The following is a 16,074-nucleotide window of genomic DNA, read 5'->3' on the forward strand; positions in this document are numbered from 1 at the left end:
TGTGTCAGGTGAAATTGACATTTACAGACAAATAATATAATTTGAATGCTGCCAAGCCTGCCAAAAAGTGTCTGTGTGTGTGCATATACACACACGCATACCTACAAGTAGGGTGGAGCTAATTTTCAAACTTGAGTGCCTAAATTAGGGTGCCCAGTTCTCCATCAAAGTGCTTAATTTGGCACTTCAGAGGTGCCTTGTATTGTATTGTATCTATTGTAGGTGCCTACTTCCCAAGCATAGAATTGAGTGCTTTAAAGTGGACTCCCTAAAAGGACACAGTAAAAAAAAGCTCACGGGCAGAAATCTGCAAGGTGGTTCTAGAGGTCAATTACTCAACTATTAAAGAACCAAAAAAATCCCAGGAGGTGCACACTGGGCCTGACTTTGCTCCCAGGCAATTCAGCGGAGCAGGGATGTCTATGTTATGTTTTGAGAACTATCTATTTCAAAGGCAAAGTCTCTTAGCAACAATAACTTGTTTTGGACAATAAGCATGATAAAAATGAGATACTTAAGAATACTGGATTTTTGTTAAAAGGGTTCAATACAGGAGCAAACACTTTCCTTTGTGAGGCTACTGGCCTGATGCAAATAGATTAAAAGCATCAGATACCAGTTAGTACAATCAATCCACACAGGCAGACACTAGCACCTGTCAGATTCCAATGGAGGTGGGGCCTATGTGAATGAAATGGTTTTATTTTCTACTTCAGTGGAGGAAAAAAAAGTAGAAAATCAACACTAGTGCTGTAGGGAACTACATAAGCTTGCAAAATGTAGCACTGGCAAATGGGTTTTAAACCCATCTAGCACTTTGTTCTATGGATATGTAAAAACACAAAAAAACGACATGAATGTAGGCGATCTAGTGAAATGTGATTACCATCTGATACCATTTAATATCTGAACAGTTGTCATTTTAAAGCTTCATTTCATAATTAAAATTCCCTAAAGTGACATTACCCTCACCCTACATGATAGATACTTTTTCATCTGAATATGAAACAGTATTTATTCCTGTTAAAACTGGGTGGTGATTTGTTTTAACCTGTTTAGCTCTTCACGATTGTCAAGGCTGTTAAATGAAAGCTAAAGTGTTAAGCAGATTAGAAGTGATTAGTGCTGTTATTCAGTCAGCAGACAAAGTAATCCCCATAAGTAGTTTATTTCAGGGCAATAAGGAGGAGAGATTTCACTCTCTAGGCATTACTCTCACAATTCAATGTAACACTAAAACATTGTGGCTGAGTGTTATGGCCTCATTGGACAACATGTGCTCACGTTTTTGTAAGCAGAATTAAATTGTATATCCCTCAGGGATTTTTTTTTTAAACAAACAATGTGACCAAGTCCTTGCTCCTTTGAAATATGCTTCCTTTTCCATCTTAAATGTGTGATGGTTAGAGTCTAGTTATTTATCATTGAGAAGTATCTAACGTGTATATAACAAGTGTATATTGGGCCAAACTCTGATGTGTATGCAGAGTAATTCCATTGAAGTCAAGGGTGAAACTGAACAGAATCTAGTCCATAGAGAATTATAAAAGAGCCCTATACTCTGCCTTCAGATGTTCATATGACCCACAGTTGCTTTTCTGAAAGGAGCTGAAATTGCATGTGTGAGAGATTAAGAAAAATCCTACTAAGAACAGAAATCAAATCCATGTTAGTGGTGTGACCAAATTTAATGAACTCAGATTTATGATGACATTTTATTTATACCTTATGCAAATGCATGCAATGGAGCCTGTGCAGTCCTCCGTCAGGGCACAGCGTGGGTCTGTAATAGGAAAAGATCTATCAGCAGTGGTTATAGCAAGGGACTTTGGCTATGGCTACACAACAGAGCTTACAATGGCAAAAGATGCAGTGCTGCTAGTGCAGATGCTGTAAGATGACTGGAGAGAGCTCTCCTGTCGACTTAATTATTCCAGCCCCTGTGAGCGGAAGTAGTTATGTCAGTGGGAGTAGCTCTCTCATCATCATAGTGCTGTCCGTGTTGGTGCTTAGGTCGATGTAACTTACATGGCTCAGAGATGTGGCTTATTCACACCCTTGAGCAATCTAACATATCCATGTAAGCTGTAGTGTATACATAGCCTGAAAGCCAATTGTTTGGTTCAGTTCTTGACTCGGGGAGATTCGGTAATTGGTATAAAACGGGGATTTAAAGCTTCTGCTCACTCCTTATCTCATTCTATTCCTTCTAGGAATGGCGCATCTTATTGGCAGAATGCTGTCACTCCTATAATTTAGTTGTAAGACCCTGAATAGGATAGAAAGTATTTTTTTTCTGAGATTCAGCCCAGATATTGTATCAAATTCCATATGGAATTTGGTCAGGATAGTAAGAGAGAGTAAGATATAGTTATTAGTTAATTTGATTATTATTAATTTGAATGAAGCCCTTAATGGTCTAAAAGGGTTATCTGACAAACACACAGTTGCACATAATTGGTGACTGCTGCCCTAACCTGTGTGGTTTTTGAGGGCTTCAAGTTCCATGTATTATCATGTACAAAGACTTGTATAAGACACCAATATGTCTCTTCTGCAGAATCACTTCAATGCAGTGTAAGCACAAATTCCTGATGTCTTTCTCTTCATGCATTTGTAAGAGCCTCCCATGTGTTGATGTTTTCTTTTTCACATGTTTAAATTTCCTAGCTTGAATATAATGGTATTAGATGGAAAAATGTTTGCTACTCTATGTTATCAGATAAATACCGTGGCTGTAAGATTTTAGTTTTTAAACAGAACTCCTCAGTGAATTCAATTGATGGTATGAGATGGCCCTAAAAAACACCCTCACAACAGTAATTCTGTAGTTAGAGACCTGATGCTGCAGCTCGTTACTAGTGTGACTAAGGGTATCCCAACTGGGATGTGGGAGGTCAGACTAGTGGTGGGGCAGGAGTAAGACCGAGTCAGGTACCAGGTGGTCAGAGTCTGAGACAGGCCAGAGGGCAGACCGAGCATCGGGCACCAGGAGGCAGACCGGGTCAGGTTACCAGGAGATCGGGGTCAGATGCCAGGTTACAGGCAGCAATTGAATAGCAAAGTCAAGGACAAACCAGGGTCAGAAACCAGAATCTAGGGTCTTTCACAAGCAGGATCTGGAGCAGAGATGGGCAGGCACTCTGTGTTGTTGCTCAGACAGCTCCCTTCATAGCTTCCTGGTTTAAATACTGGTACCAGCCAGTCAGTGGCTGGAGCCGCCACCTACATCCTGCTGCGCAATACTTCCCGCCGAGCTCAGCCACACAGGGTCCTCCCATGGACACCCAGCCTAAGCCCCCAGTGGTGATGCAGAGGTGCCAGCAGCCCAGAACCCTGTCCCTAGATTCCAACCCTAGAGGTTCTTACAAAGGATTTGCAGGACTGGGACCTAATTCTCTTAAATAAAAAAATACACTGAACATTTATCAGAACTTCTTAGACAAAATTTTAAAAATTAAACAAAAAGTCCTCTGCTTACTAATTGGGATGAGTGCCTCTTAGAATGTTCCACAGCTGCTGAAGAAGGGATTTTCCTTCTCAAATCTGTCTTGGTTTGATGACTGTGGAGCATGAGTAGGCTGGTATTCACAGGCAACCATCAGCCCCATTATGCTTACTCTGAATATAAAGCCTTTACTCTGGAAGTGCCTCCAGTTGTGTGACAATAGGGTTGCCAACTTTCTAATGGCAGAAAACCGAACACCCCTGCCCTTTCCCTGAAACCCTGTCCCGCCCTTCTCCCAGTCCCCCCCACACTCACTCCATCCCTCCTCCCTCCATCGCTCTTTCTCCCCCACCCTCACTCACTTTCACCGGGCTGGGGCAGTGGGTTGGGTTGTGGGAGGGCTGGGGATGAAGGGTTTGGGGTGCAGGAGAAGGGTCCGGGCTGGGGCAGGGGGTTGGGCTGCGGAGAATGAGGGCTCCGGATAGGGGTGTGGGCTCTGGGGTGGGGCCATGGATGGGGTGCAAGAGGCGGCTCGGGGCTGGGGAAGGCGGGTTGGGGTGGAGGAGAGGGTGCAGGGTCCCAGCGGCATTTATTGCAGCTCCCAGGAAGTGGCTGCCAGGTCCCTGCAGCCCCTAGGTACATAGGTGGCCAGAGAGGCTCTGCATGCTGCCCTCGTGCCCACAGGCGCTGCTCCCGCAGCTCCCATTGGTCGTGGTTACTGGCTTTTGGGATCTGCAGAGCTGGCATACTGGGCGGGGCAGCGTACAGAGTCTCCCTGGCTGCCCATGCACCTTAAGGGCCACAAGGACCTGGTGGCTGCTTCTGGGAGCCATGCAGAGCTGGGCAGGCAGGGAGCCTGTCTTATCCCTGGGCCACTGCTGCGCTACCGACTGGACTTTTAACGGACTGGTCAGCGGTGCCAACCTGTGCCACTAGAGTCCCTTTTCAACTGGGCGTTCCAGTCAAAAACCGGACCCCTGGCAACCCTACCCACCTGCTGCTTTTAGAGCTTTTCTAGCCTATTCAGGATGCCTATGGTATGTTAGCTCTGATAGCTTCTATTTTCCATAGCACCCTATCCCAAATATCTAAGCACTGTGGCTGTAGTATCTAAATACTTGGTTTTTTACTATTTGTATATGGTAGCACCCTCGTTGTACTAGGTGTTTCCCAGACAGAGCATGATCCTTGTCCTGAAGAATGTGAAGGTTTTCACTAGGGCTGTCAAGTGATTAAAAAAAAAAATAGAAGTTAATCGTGCAATTAATCGTGCGGGTTAAACAATAAAAGATACCATTTATTTAAATATTTTTGATGTTTTCTACATTTTCAAAAATATTTATTTCAATTACGACACAGAATACAAAATGTATGGTGCTCACTTTATATTTATTTTTATTACAAATATTTGCACTGTAAAAAACAAAAGAAATAGGTTTTTTTTCAATTCACCTAATACAAGTACTGTAGTGCAATCTCTTTATTATGAAAGTTAAACTTACAGATGTAGAATTATGTACAAAAAATAACTGCATTCAAAAATAAAACAGTGTAAAACTTTAGCGTCTACAAGTCCACTCAGTCCTACTTCAGCCAATCGCTCAGACAAATAAGTTTGGTTACAGTTTGTAGGTGATAATGCTACCTGCCTCTTGTTTACAACGTCACCTAAAAGTGAGAACAGGCGTTCACATGGCACTGTTGTAGCTGGTGTTGCAAGATGTTTCCGTGCCAGATGTGCTAAAGATTCTTATGTCCCTTCATGATTCAACCACCATTCCAGAGGACATGCGTCCATGCTGATGATGGGTTCTTCTTGATAACAATCCAAAGCAGAGCGGACTGACGCAGGTTCATTTTCATTATCTGAGTCAGATGCCACCAGCAGAACGTTGATTTTCTTTTTTGCTGGTTCGGGTTCTGTAGTTTCCGCATCTGAATGTTGCTTTTTTAAGACTTCTGAAAGCATGCTCCACACCTCTTGCCTCTCAGATTTTGGAAGGTACTTCTGATTCTTAATCCTTGGGTCGAGTGCTGTAGCTATTTTTAGAAATCTCACATTGGTAGCTTCTTTGCGTTTTGTCAAATCTGCTGTGAAAGTGTTCTTAAAACAAACATGTGCTGGATCATGATCCGAGACTGCTATAACATGAAATATTTATGGCAGACTGCAGGTAAAACAGAGCAGCAGACATACAATTCTCCTCCAAGGAGTTCAGACAAAAATTTAATTAATGCATTATTTTTTTAACGAGCATCATCAGCCTGGAAGCATGTCCTCTGGAATGGTGGCTGGAGCATGAAGGGGCATACAAATGTTTAGCATATCTGGCATGTAAATACCTTGCTATGCCCGCTACAAAAGTGCCATGTGAACGCCTATTCTCACTTTCAGGTGACATTGTAAATAAGAAGCAGGCAACATTATCTCCTGTAAATGTAAATAAACTTGTTTCTCTTACCAATTGGCTGAAATTGGTACAAGAATTGGAACAAAAAATAGGACTGAGTGGACATGTAGGCTCTAAAATTTTCCATTGTTTTGTTTTTGAGTGCCGTTATATAACAAAAAAATCTATATTTGTAAGTTACACTTTCATGATAAAGAGATTGCACTACAGTACTTGTATGAGGTGAATTGACAAATACTATTTCTTTTATTATTTTTACAATGCAAATATTTGTAATCAAAAATAATAATATAATGTGAGCACTGTAGACTTTTACTCCTGGGGGAATTCTGTGCAACTGCACGTGCACAGAATTTATGTCCCCTACAGATTTCTTTGCTTCCCCGCAGAAAAATGTCTTTCTGATGGGGAAGCAAAGGGAAGCCACAGGAGCAGTCATACAAGTAGCAGTATGTTTTGGGTGCCCAGGGCAGCCGGCAGAGAAGGGGAGGCAGGGCGTGGGACTAGGAAAGTCCAGTATGATGCCTCCTACCATGTGCTGGGCTCAGCTACTAGTCCTGACTGGGCTGGGCTGGGGACAACAGGACTTCCTCTTCCCCTGCATGGCATCTGGGACTGTCAGATCCACCCCCAGATTTGTCCCCTGGCTGTAGGAAGCTCTGCAAACTCCTTCCTCACCTCCCATCCCCCACCTCCTGCTCCCTGCACCCATTGCTTCTCAGCTGCAGGGGGAGGGATCTCTGTATGGGGAGCTGCTCCCCCATCCACCTAACTCCCATGCATCCAGACCCCCCCACACACAGATCCCCCCCACAAGCTCCACTTACCCTGCACCTGGACCACCCCCAACAACCCACCCGGATCCCCATCCTACTGAGCCCCAACCAGCTTCACCTGAATCTCCAACCCACTGAGCCCACCTCCCCCAGTATCTGGACCCCCTACTGATCTCCCCACATCCAGACCCACCCTGCTGAGCTCCAATCACCTTCACCTGGACCCCTGCAGAGTCCCATGACCATTGCACCCAGAATCCCCTAACAAGCCCCTGTGCACCCAGATCCCCCACTGAGCTGCCTGCTTCCAGATTGCCCCACACAGAATCCTCTCAACATACAACTGGATCCCCCCACACTAAGCTCTTCCACACTTGGATCCTGCCTTGCTGAGCCTGCCGTCCATGCCTGGTGCACCTGGCATGGAGGGGTAGGGCCCTAGGGTGTTTCCAGGGCAGGCCTTGTCCTTGCACTGTGTCAGGGTTGGGTGCAGCCTCACAGCTCAGTCCGTGTCCCTGGGCGTAGCTTCACAGTGATCTCCCACCTCTGTGCAGCCAGTGGCCTGTGCTCCTCAATGCCATGCTGGAGCCTCCACATTTATTTGACAAATAAAATTTGCAGAATTTTAAAATACTGTGCACAAATTTTTGGATTTTGGTGCAGAATTTTAATTTTTTGGCTCAGAATGCCCTCAGGAGTAACACTTTGTATTCTGTGTTGTAATAGAAATCAGTATATTTGAAAATGTAGAAAAACATCCAAAAATATTTAATAAATTTCAATTGATATTCTATTGTTTAACAATACGATTAATCACCATTACTTGTTTTAATCACCATTAATTTTTTTCCCCGTTAATCGCGTGAGTTAACTGCGATTAACCTACAGCCGTAGTTTTTACCCTTATCTTCTGCGTAAGTCAGTGGTGGTTTGGAATGGTTTGTTTTCCTTCCCTATATTTCAACCCCATTTTTCTGGATTACTTTTTTTGACTTCCAGTTTAGAAGTTTTTCTCTTTTAGAAGCACAAAAGGAAAGATTCCTTGTGGGCCCCAGAAGCAGGCATGGAGCTCTTGTAATAATGGCTGAGTCTGGCTTGTCTCCATTCAGGGAAATGTGAACTGGTAACACAGGGGTGTATTGCCTGCCACCTGAATGAACTTGACACCCAGAATGTGTAAGTGGGAGAAAGCAAAAACAAAATAAAATTTTAATAGAATTAAGCAGTCTCCCTTAATCTCAGAGAAGGATGGTATGTGAGTTGCGGGGCGGGGGGGGGGGAGGGGAAACGGGAAGAAGGCTGGAAAGGAATAGTCATTGAACTAGTAAAGGAAAGGATGCTATCTGTCCATTGTAGCAGTATCCTGAAGAGTGATTCTGAATAGAAGGACTTCATTTTTCTGGGCCACAAATTTCTCAGCTGAAGTGATCAAAAACCAGACACTTTCTGGTTGAAGTGTTTAAATGGTATTGGTAATTGAAAAGGGACAAAGAGCTCTAGTGAGTGAGGACTAACTTGCCTAGGAAAAGAATGAATGTATATATGTATATGTGTGTGTGTGTGTGTGTGTGTGTGTGTGTGTGTGTGTGTGTGTGTGTATATATATATATGCAAAATATGACTTCTAACTTTGTATTTTGTGGGGCAGTGTGTAAGTCTTAACTGACTGGCTATAAAACCAGCTACCAGAGAAGTTTAACGTTCATATTAAAGACCGGGGAGTAAAGGCTATGCCACGGTAATGAGGAAAGAAACAGAGATTAATCATGCCACCCCTTATATCTGAGCCATGAATACAGAGCTTACTTTGATACCTACAGTAGTCCCATGGATTTCAATGGGAATATAGCAGGAATAAGTCTGCTAAGACAGCACAAGAAAAAATAAATAGGTTTGTGAATGTCATTTTTAGCCCTGTATTCATCATCTGCCTTATTTAATGACTGATCTACTACACCATGAATGGTTGCTAGCCTGTTTTTACATTCTAAGGGGAAAGCTTAGATTACTTCTTTCACTGACAGTACTGTACAGGGATGCAAGGGAAAATATTCCGCAGCAGCATCTTATAAAAATAACATTGATACTAGTTCACACTGTAACCTCTGAGCTGAATCTTTGCAAAATTAATCAGCAATTATAGTAGTGTCATCTGCAGTTAACTGTAAAATAGTTTATTTTATAAGCCCCTGCTTTCATCTGTAGTATTCACCTTTTGGACTGAAATTTTCAAGATTTGTCCCTATCTGACAGTGACTTTTTTGTGTGTGTGCAGAAGTTTGAACAAAAATCTTTCAACAGTTTGAATTAGAGGAGCGTGAGGAAATAGATTTGTTTTATGATCTATTCTACAATAGGGAAAAGTCAAACTACACTCTTTAAACAGGACTACAGCCAAAATGGCTAGTGTCAAACATAGATACAGTCCTTAATGGAATACATGCTTTGCTAGGTTTGAGGAATGGGGTGCTATTAAAAAAAACACACTATTTTTACATCTGACTTTTTGCATGGCGGTCCTGGAATCCCCAGTGTGACATCTTTGCACTGTCACCCTGCCAAGGCTGCTGCTCTCAAGGTAACACTGGTACAATGTGCATGCAGAAGATTTTCTGAAACCTAAACAGCAAAACCTTTCCCCTTCTCTTCCAAAAATAGCCCTGAGTACAGTTTGGATAGCTGAAGTTAAGAGAGAGATCTAAATTCGATGTACAGCTAGGTATAGCAGATAAAATTCATATCCCACCACATACCTCAACCATTCTTTCTAGGTTCTATATTTTTCGTTATAGGTTTTGGTAGCTCAAATTGAGGCACCCTTCAGACTATGTGGAGAGGCTAGTCCTGCTGCTGTCTTTGCAGTGTCTGCTGTGAGCTCATACACCGGTGGATGGAAATAAAGAGACTGCTCTTCCTTCTGCTGTATTAGTTAAAGAGAAGCTTTTCAGTCACCATGGCTGTCAGTCTGGCCCTGTCCACCAGGACTAATTTCACACCAGCTAAAAAGTAGTTCCATCCAGAGTCAGAAGCCTATTATCACTTGACACATGAGTGAAAGAAAGACACTTACCTTGAAAGCTACAGTTGCTGATGCACCCAGCTCTTTTTCATTAACACCTTTGTTTTTCCTCCTTTCATTTTATCACAGGTGTAAATTCAGCTGGAGGGGCCACACTGAAGGTGGCATGTGTGTCAGCTGCAGTGTCAGATGAATCTGTTGCTGGAGACAGCGGGGTGTATGAGGCAGCTGTACAAAGGTATACTCCAGATTTGTTTAGTAAGAAGCTCATGATTCAGATATCAAGCCAACGTTACCAGACATGATTGTAATCCTTTTTGTAATTTGGTTAAGATATAGACTCTTGGATTTTACCCAATATCTGTAGACATGAGAGGTAGGGCAGGCAGCACTGCCTGTTAAGGTTGCCTGATACTTTCCATCATATAAACAACTAAAAAGAGGTCCATAATTTTGCCAAATATAACTGTTTGGGCTGAAATATTTCATACCAGGTGTCTGCCTCAGGCTGAATTTCTCTGGAAAACTTCAGCCAAAAAGATTCAGCCACTTCAGAGAATGAGGCCAGGTGGCATTTCCAATATAGCTTTCACTCCTTGAGTTTGTGTTGCCTCCTATCTCACATTTTTGCTGGCAGCAGAGGGGAGGCATGTAACTCGCTGTAAATATGTATCTCTCTTATATGCATATTTAAGGGGTTTTGCTTTCTCTTATTATTTCTTTAACAGACCCATATGCCCAGTTCCCTCCAAAATTTGTGTGGAGAGGAGAAAAGGCTGTGCCTCCTAAATTAACTGTGTCTTATTGAAATTCCACAGGCCCTTAATTGTCCTTGATTTCTTTCAGACTCTGTGTGTCAGAAATGGTAATGTTTGACAGTGATCATACAGAAACAGCTGGGACTGCAAAAGTGCAAATTGCTATGAAGTAAGCTGGGTGGCTTCTGTTGTTTTTGAGACTCTGATCTTAATAGTTCTTGATGTATCTTGTTCTCATAAGACTTGCATGCTCTCTACAGCCTTCTCTTTCCAATATCTTTTTTTCTGTTATTGGACTAATCTTGCTTAATGTACACTATAAAGCGTGATTATCACCTTGTTATCTGGACACTCTGAGTCTGGTTTTGCTCTCACTCACATCAGTGGAAATCTATTGGTGTTACGTTCACCATGGTAAATCAGCAATGAGAGAATTGAGACCTTTTGTTTGTGGCCTCAGTAGACTAGATGCATCATGGAAAAAACAGGATTTGGTCTCTGGATATCATCTTGCTGGGTTTCTCCATCCCTTACTGACCAACTAATAGGGTGGCTATTAGTAACCCTAATCATAAAATGGTAGGCTAAATTGGCTGTCCCATCTGAATGGTAAGAGCAGCAAGAGGGTTTGGCGACATGATGGGCCAGATATAGAGGGCCTTACTCAAATGACTGGGGGACCACACCAGAAACAGCTCTGAAAAAATAACTAGCATAAGACCACTTAATTTTATTTTGTTACTGATGTTATGGATTGTTTACTCCTAACTTCTTCAGCATAAAAATGCCTGAGCCACTGGGCATTCTTAAATATAATTAATTTTCTTTTAGTATGCTATTTTCCCCTAAATATGATTCTATATATTAAAATCTTATTTGGAATTCAGCTATTTACCTGAATAACAGGTAAAAATACTCTAATGCCTTGGTTCAAATTTATAGTACACCTTATCTGAATGACTTAAACCACTATATGTCCACTGGTTGTTATACAAAAATGTTATACATAACTAGAATGTGATTGATTGAATTATACATAACAACCTATCGGAAAATAATTTTTAGACTCCCTTGGTGTAGTTCTCTTGTCAGATTTCAAATATCTTAGTGCAGCAAATGTCAAGCCAGCAAATCTGAAGGTGTCTTGAAAACAGAACAGTCTTTCATTGTGTCTAAGACAGTTTTGTTGTTACTAATGTGTCTTCTCACATTTTTTCCAATTAATTCAGGTATGATGACAAAAATAAACAATTTGCAATATTAGTCATGCAGCTGAATAATGTTCCTGCTCTAATGTTACAGCAAGATCAGAAAGTGTAAGTAGATTAAATAAACATAGTAGAAATGGTTGTAATAGACTTCATTAGGGATCTCACACATCTTAGTTTATTTTTCCATTTTATTTAATACATGTAGCCCTCTAAACGCATCCCATTTTTTATCCCACATTTACCATCAGTTGTGAGCTCATACATCCACATATGGAAATGAAGATGAACTTCCTGCAATAACCTTTAGATTCATTTATTTCCTTTGTTAGGAAAAACTTATATGGAATTAACATTTAACAGGCAAGATTGTCAGCTGTGGCTGATTGCTCAGTGCAGAGTCCAGATACATGGACTTTCATGGTTTGCCAGTCCCATTCAAACGAAAAATTAAGCATTAACTCAGTAGATCACATTCACTGCTGCCAACAAGATAAATGGAAGATGTTGCTTTCACATCAAAAGTGCTATGAATGTCATGTATGTTTAGCCAGCAGCTATTTGGCAGTGTTTCTAGCCCTTGCAGTCCCACATTTTTGGTGCAGATTTTTTTTCCCATTTGCAACTAAAGTTTTGAGTATCGTAAGTACAGCATTACAAAAATCCAACACTTCAGAAGTTCTCTCCAGGGCATTTAAGCTTCCTATTTTTCTCCATTTTCATTCCCTCTCTTAATGTTTTTTTTTCCCCTCATCTAAATGTCAGTGACTAGTCAGTGACTTTAAGAAGACTCTAGATCCTGTTTTTAGGTACATAACTCCACTTGTCCTAAAATCATAATACATTTCATGTTTGTTTTTAACAATTTATGTGCCCTAAAAAGTACTCACTGCTATAGATGAGATTAGTATTCCAAAGAGGAAAATCTGACTATGATAGATGCTCTCACAATGAATTGAGTAAATAATAGTGTTTTGTGATTTATGGTAATCTCATAACAGATGCTTACAGCAAGTTAATATGGCACTAATTAAAATATTTTTCAATAGGAACATTCGTGTGGCTGTTCTTCCTTGCTCTGAAAGCACAAGTTGTTTGTTCCGCACAAGACCCATGGAAGCTTCAGACAGTCTTGTATACAATGAAATATTTTGGGTTTCGATCTCTTACCCTGCTTTACACCAGAAGACTTTAAGAGTTGATGTTTGCACTGTGGATAAGTCTCACCTCGAGGAGTGCCTGGTTAGCATTCATTTCTGTGTGAATCTTTTCTTCTATCTCTTCTGCTTAATTTGACAAATACCTAGTGTTCTCAAAACTTAGATTTGGCCAGTTATGCAAGCTTCCCTTACTGTTCTTAGCTGTAGGACCCTGTAGAGATGGACTTTCACTATATCGGAGAATCCCAGTTATGCCAATATGTACAGTGGCTTAAGGTCTGCATTAGAAACCCAATTCCTCAAACCACTAGACTCCTCTTCCCTTGTGACTTAAGGGTGGGAACCACAATTTCCACCCACCCTTTAGGGAAATGTTCTGTAGAATGTAATAGAGAATGATCTCCTTTGTAGAGGATTTTTTTAAAAAAAATCTGTAGAATTCTATAATGGAGGCAGTTTTATTACATTCTTAAGGATTTTTACAAAATCTTTTTAGAAATGTGATCATTTCTCTCAAATTCTCATTTCTCTCTCAAATTCTGTAGAAGAGCGTAAAATTTGTAAGGACCCCTATAATTTCCATAGAACTCTGTTGGTATGAGTTCAGTTATCCTTTTTAATGATTAGTATTCCCTTAGTAAGGGAGTTGATTTCAATGAAACTGCTTCTGGAGTAAGATACTTTACTTAATATGAGTAAGATTTATAGAGCTGGGGCCCAAGTAATAACAAACCAACAGAAAGTTAATTCAGTTTGTACGTTTCTGGAGTCTTTCACATCTCCCTTGGTAGATGCCATTGTCTACATACATTTTGGTTGGGAATCCCACCACACTTTTATTGTGTTCCTTATTTGCTACCTTCACCTGCGAACCACACTTGGGCTTAAGAAACAGCCTCTGTATTCCAAACTGATTTCCCATCTGGTAGCCTACATGCTTATGTGCCTCAGTAAACTCCAGATTGGACTGAATTTAATTGCAGGAAATCTGTGCAATAAAAAGTACACTGTACTTGGCTAATGAATAGTGTCTGCTCAAGCTCAGGTCATATAAATTGTAACAGAATTCCAATATATCGTGCATATGCCATGATGTAGTAAAACAAGACAAAATGAGGGTTCACAGTGGATCTAAGCTGAGTGGACACAAAAACAAGGGGAACCTTTTTAAATGATCAATCGCAAGCACCTATATCCGAAAGAGCAATTTGATGAGCCCTTAAATTAGAAAAGAATCCATCTCTTTTTAATTGTTGTCTTTTATTCTTGCTAATTGAAAGTGATTGCAAGTTACCATGGCCACAACATAATTGTTCATCATTCTTGACACTTATTTGCACGCAGCTGCTGAAGTGAACCTTTCTTGTGTACTGACCCTTGGAAGCCCCCAACAATACGGTTCAGTTTAATATCATCCAATCATCACCAAGATGATGTCTGAAATAGTGAGAGAGTGAAGATTAGTGGTGGTGGTAGTTTTTTCTCAGGGACAACTAAACCTTCAGCTCCCAAAGCCTTGGTTTTTGCTGTTACATATTTCTGCTGACATTTTATTGCTGCAGTCACTTCTTTCTGAGATGGCACTGACAACTCTTTTTTTCTTGGTTCCAACAGGGTGGGGCACAAATTAGCCTTGCTGAAATATGTAGATCAGGAGAGAAGTCAACACGCTGGTACAACCTTCTTAGTTATAAATATCTTCAGAAGCAAAGCAGAAAACACAAACAAGGGGATATTTGTTCTGCAGTATCCTGCGCTGAAAAAACAGTAAGGACAAGTGCTAAAAGGAAGCTTGCATAAACCTCCTCTATAATATATTACATTGCTGAGAAGAAATCAGGAGTTGTGTGATTGCATGGCATTCTTATATGTAAAAAAATTCGTTATGATACTAAATGGGTCAATAAAACTAAAACTAATCGAGGCTGGCACAACTGATAAAGAGAGCTTTAAACTAGGAATTGGGGGGAGATGGATGGGAGATGTCCAGAAAATCTCCACGCCAGATTTTAGCATTGAGAGGGAAGAAGAAGAAGTAAGAATGGATACAGCCATGGGTAGGAGAATGTATATAAGGAGTGAGGGCGGTGTGGATACTAGTCTAATAGGTTATACTGGATGTAGAATGACTGTGCCTAATAGGGTACAAAATGTGAGCGAGGCCAAACAGCAAAAATTAAGATGTTTGTACACCAATGCGAAGAGTCTAGGTAACAAAATGGAGGAACTAGAGCTACTGGTGCAGGAAGTGAAACCAGATATTATAGGGATAACAGAAACATGGTGGAATAGTAGTCATGACTGGACTACAGGTATTGAAGGGTATGTGCTCTTTAGGAAAGACAGAAACAAAGGTAAAGGGGGTGGAGTAGCATTGTATATCAATGATGAGGTAGAATGTAAAGAAATAAGAAGCGATGCAATGGATAAGACAGAGTCTGTCTGGGCAAAAATTACATTGGGGAAGAAAACTAGTAAAGCCTCTCCTACGATAGAGCTTGGGGTGTGCTGTAGACCTCCGGATCTAATTTGGATATGGATACAGCCCTTTTTTATGTCTTTAATAAAGTAAATACTAATAGAAACTGCGTGATCATGGGAGACTTTAACTTCCCAGATATAGACTGGAGGACCAGTGCTAGTAATAATAATAGGGCTCAGATTTTCCTAGATGCGATAGCTGATGGATTCCTTCATCAAGTAGTTGCTGAACCGACTAGAGGGGATGCCATTTTAGATTTAATTTTGGTGAGTAGCGAGGACCTCATAGAAGAAATGGTTGTAGGGGACAATCTTGGCTCAAGTGATCATGAGCTAATTCAGTTCAAACTAAATGGAAGGATTAACAAAAATAAATCTGCAACTAGGATTTTTGATTTCAAAAGGGCTGACTTTCAAAAATTAAGGAAATTAGTTAGGGAAGTGGATTGGACTGAAGAATTTATGGATCTAAAGGTAGAGGAGGCCTGGGATTACTTTAAATCAAAACTGCAGAAGGTATCGGAAGCCTGTATCCCAAGAAAGGGGAAAAAATTCATAGGAAGGAGTTGTAGACCAAGCTGGATGAGCAAGCATCTTAGAGAGGTGATTAAGAAGAAGCAGAAAGCATACAGGGAGTGGAAGATGGGAGGGATCAGCAAGGAAAGCTACCTAATTGAGGTCAGAACATGTAGGGATCAAGTGAGACAGGCTAAAAGTCGAGTAGAGTTGGACCTTGCAAAGGGAATTAAAACCAATAGTAAAAGGTTCTATAGCCATATAAATAAGAAGAAAACTAAAAAGGAAGAAGTGGGG

At 41.0% G+C, this 16,074-nt stretch overlaps 1 protein-coding gene across 2 annotated transcripts in view; it reads left to right on the forward strand.

Annotated features, from left to right (window-relative positions):
- The window catches only part of WWC1 (WW and C2 domain containing 1), a 150,706-nt gene that overhangs the window by 114,649 nt on the left and 19,983 nt on the right, over window positions 1-16,074 (forward strand). The window contains exons 12-16 of one of the 2 annotated variants that reach the window (XM_038412492.2): window positions 9,784-9,892; window positions 10,501-10,581; window positions 11,642-11,728; window positions 12,670-12,862; window positions 14,395-14,547. In XM_038412492.2, the coding sequence (XP_038268420.1) occupies window positions 9,784-9,892; window positions 10,501-10,581; window positions 11,642-11,728; window positions 12,670-12,862; window positions 14,395-14,547 (623 nt within the window). The remainder of the gene's footprint in view (window positions 1-9,783; window positions 9,893-10,500; window positions 10,582-11,641; window positions 11,729-12,669; window positions 12,863-14,394; window positions 14,548-16,074) is intronic. The other variant, XM_043491011.1, reaches the window with a different exon arrangement.

The sequence above is a fragment of the Dermochelys coriacea genome, chromosome 8 (genome assembly GCF_009764565.3).
Source record: "Dermochelys coriacea isolate rDerCor1 chromosome 8, rDerCor1.pri.v4, whole genome shotgun sequence".
Classification (NCBI taxonomy): domain Eukaryota; kingdom Metazoa; phylum Chordata; order Testudines; family Dermochelyidae; genus Dermochelys; species Dermochelys coriacea.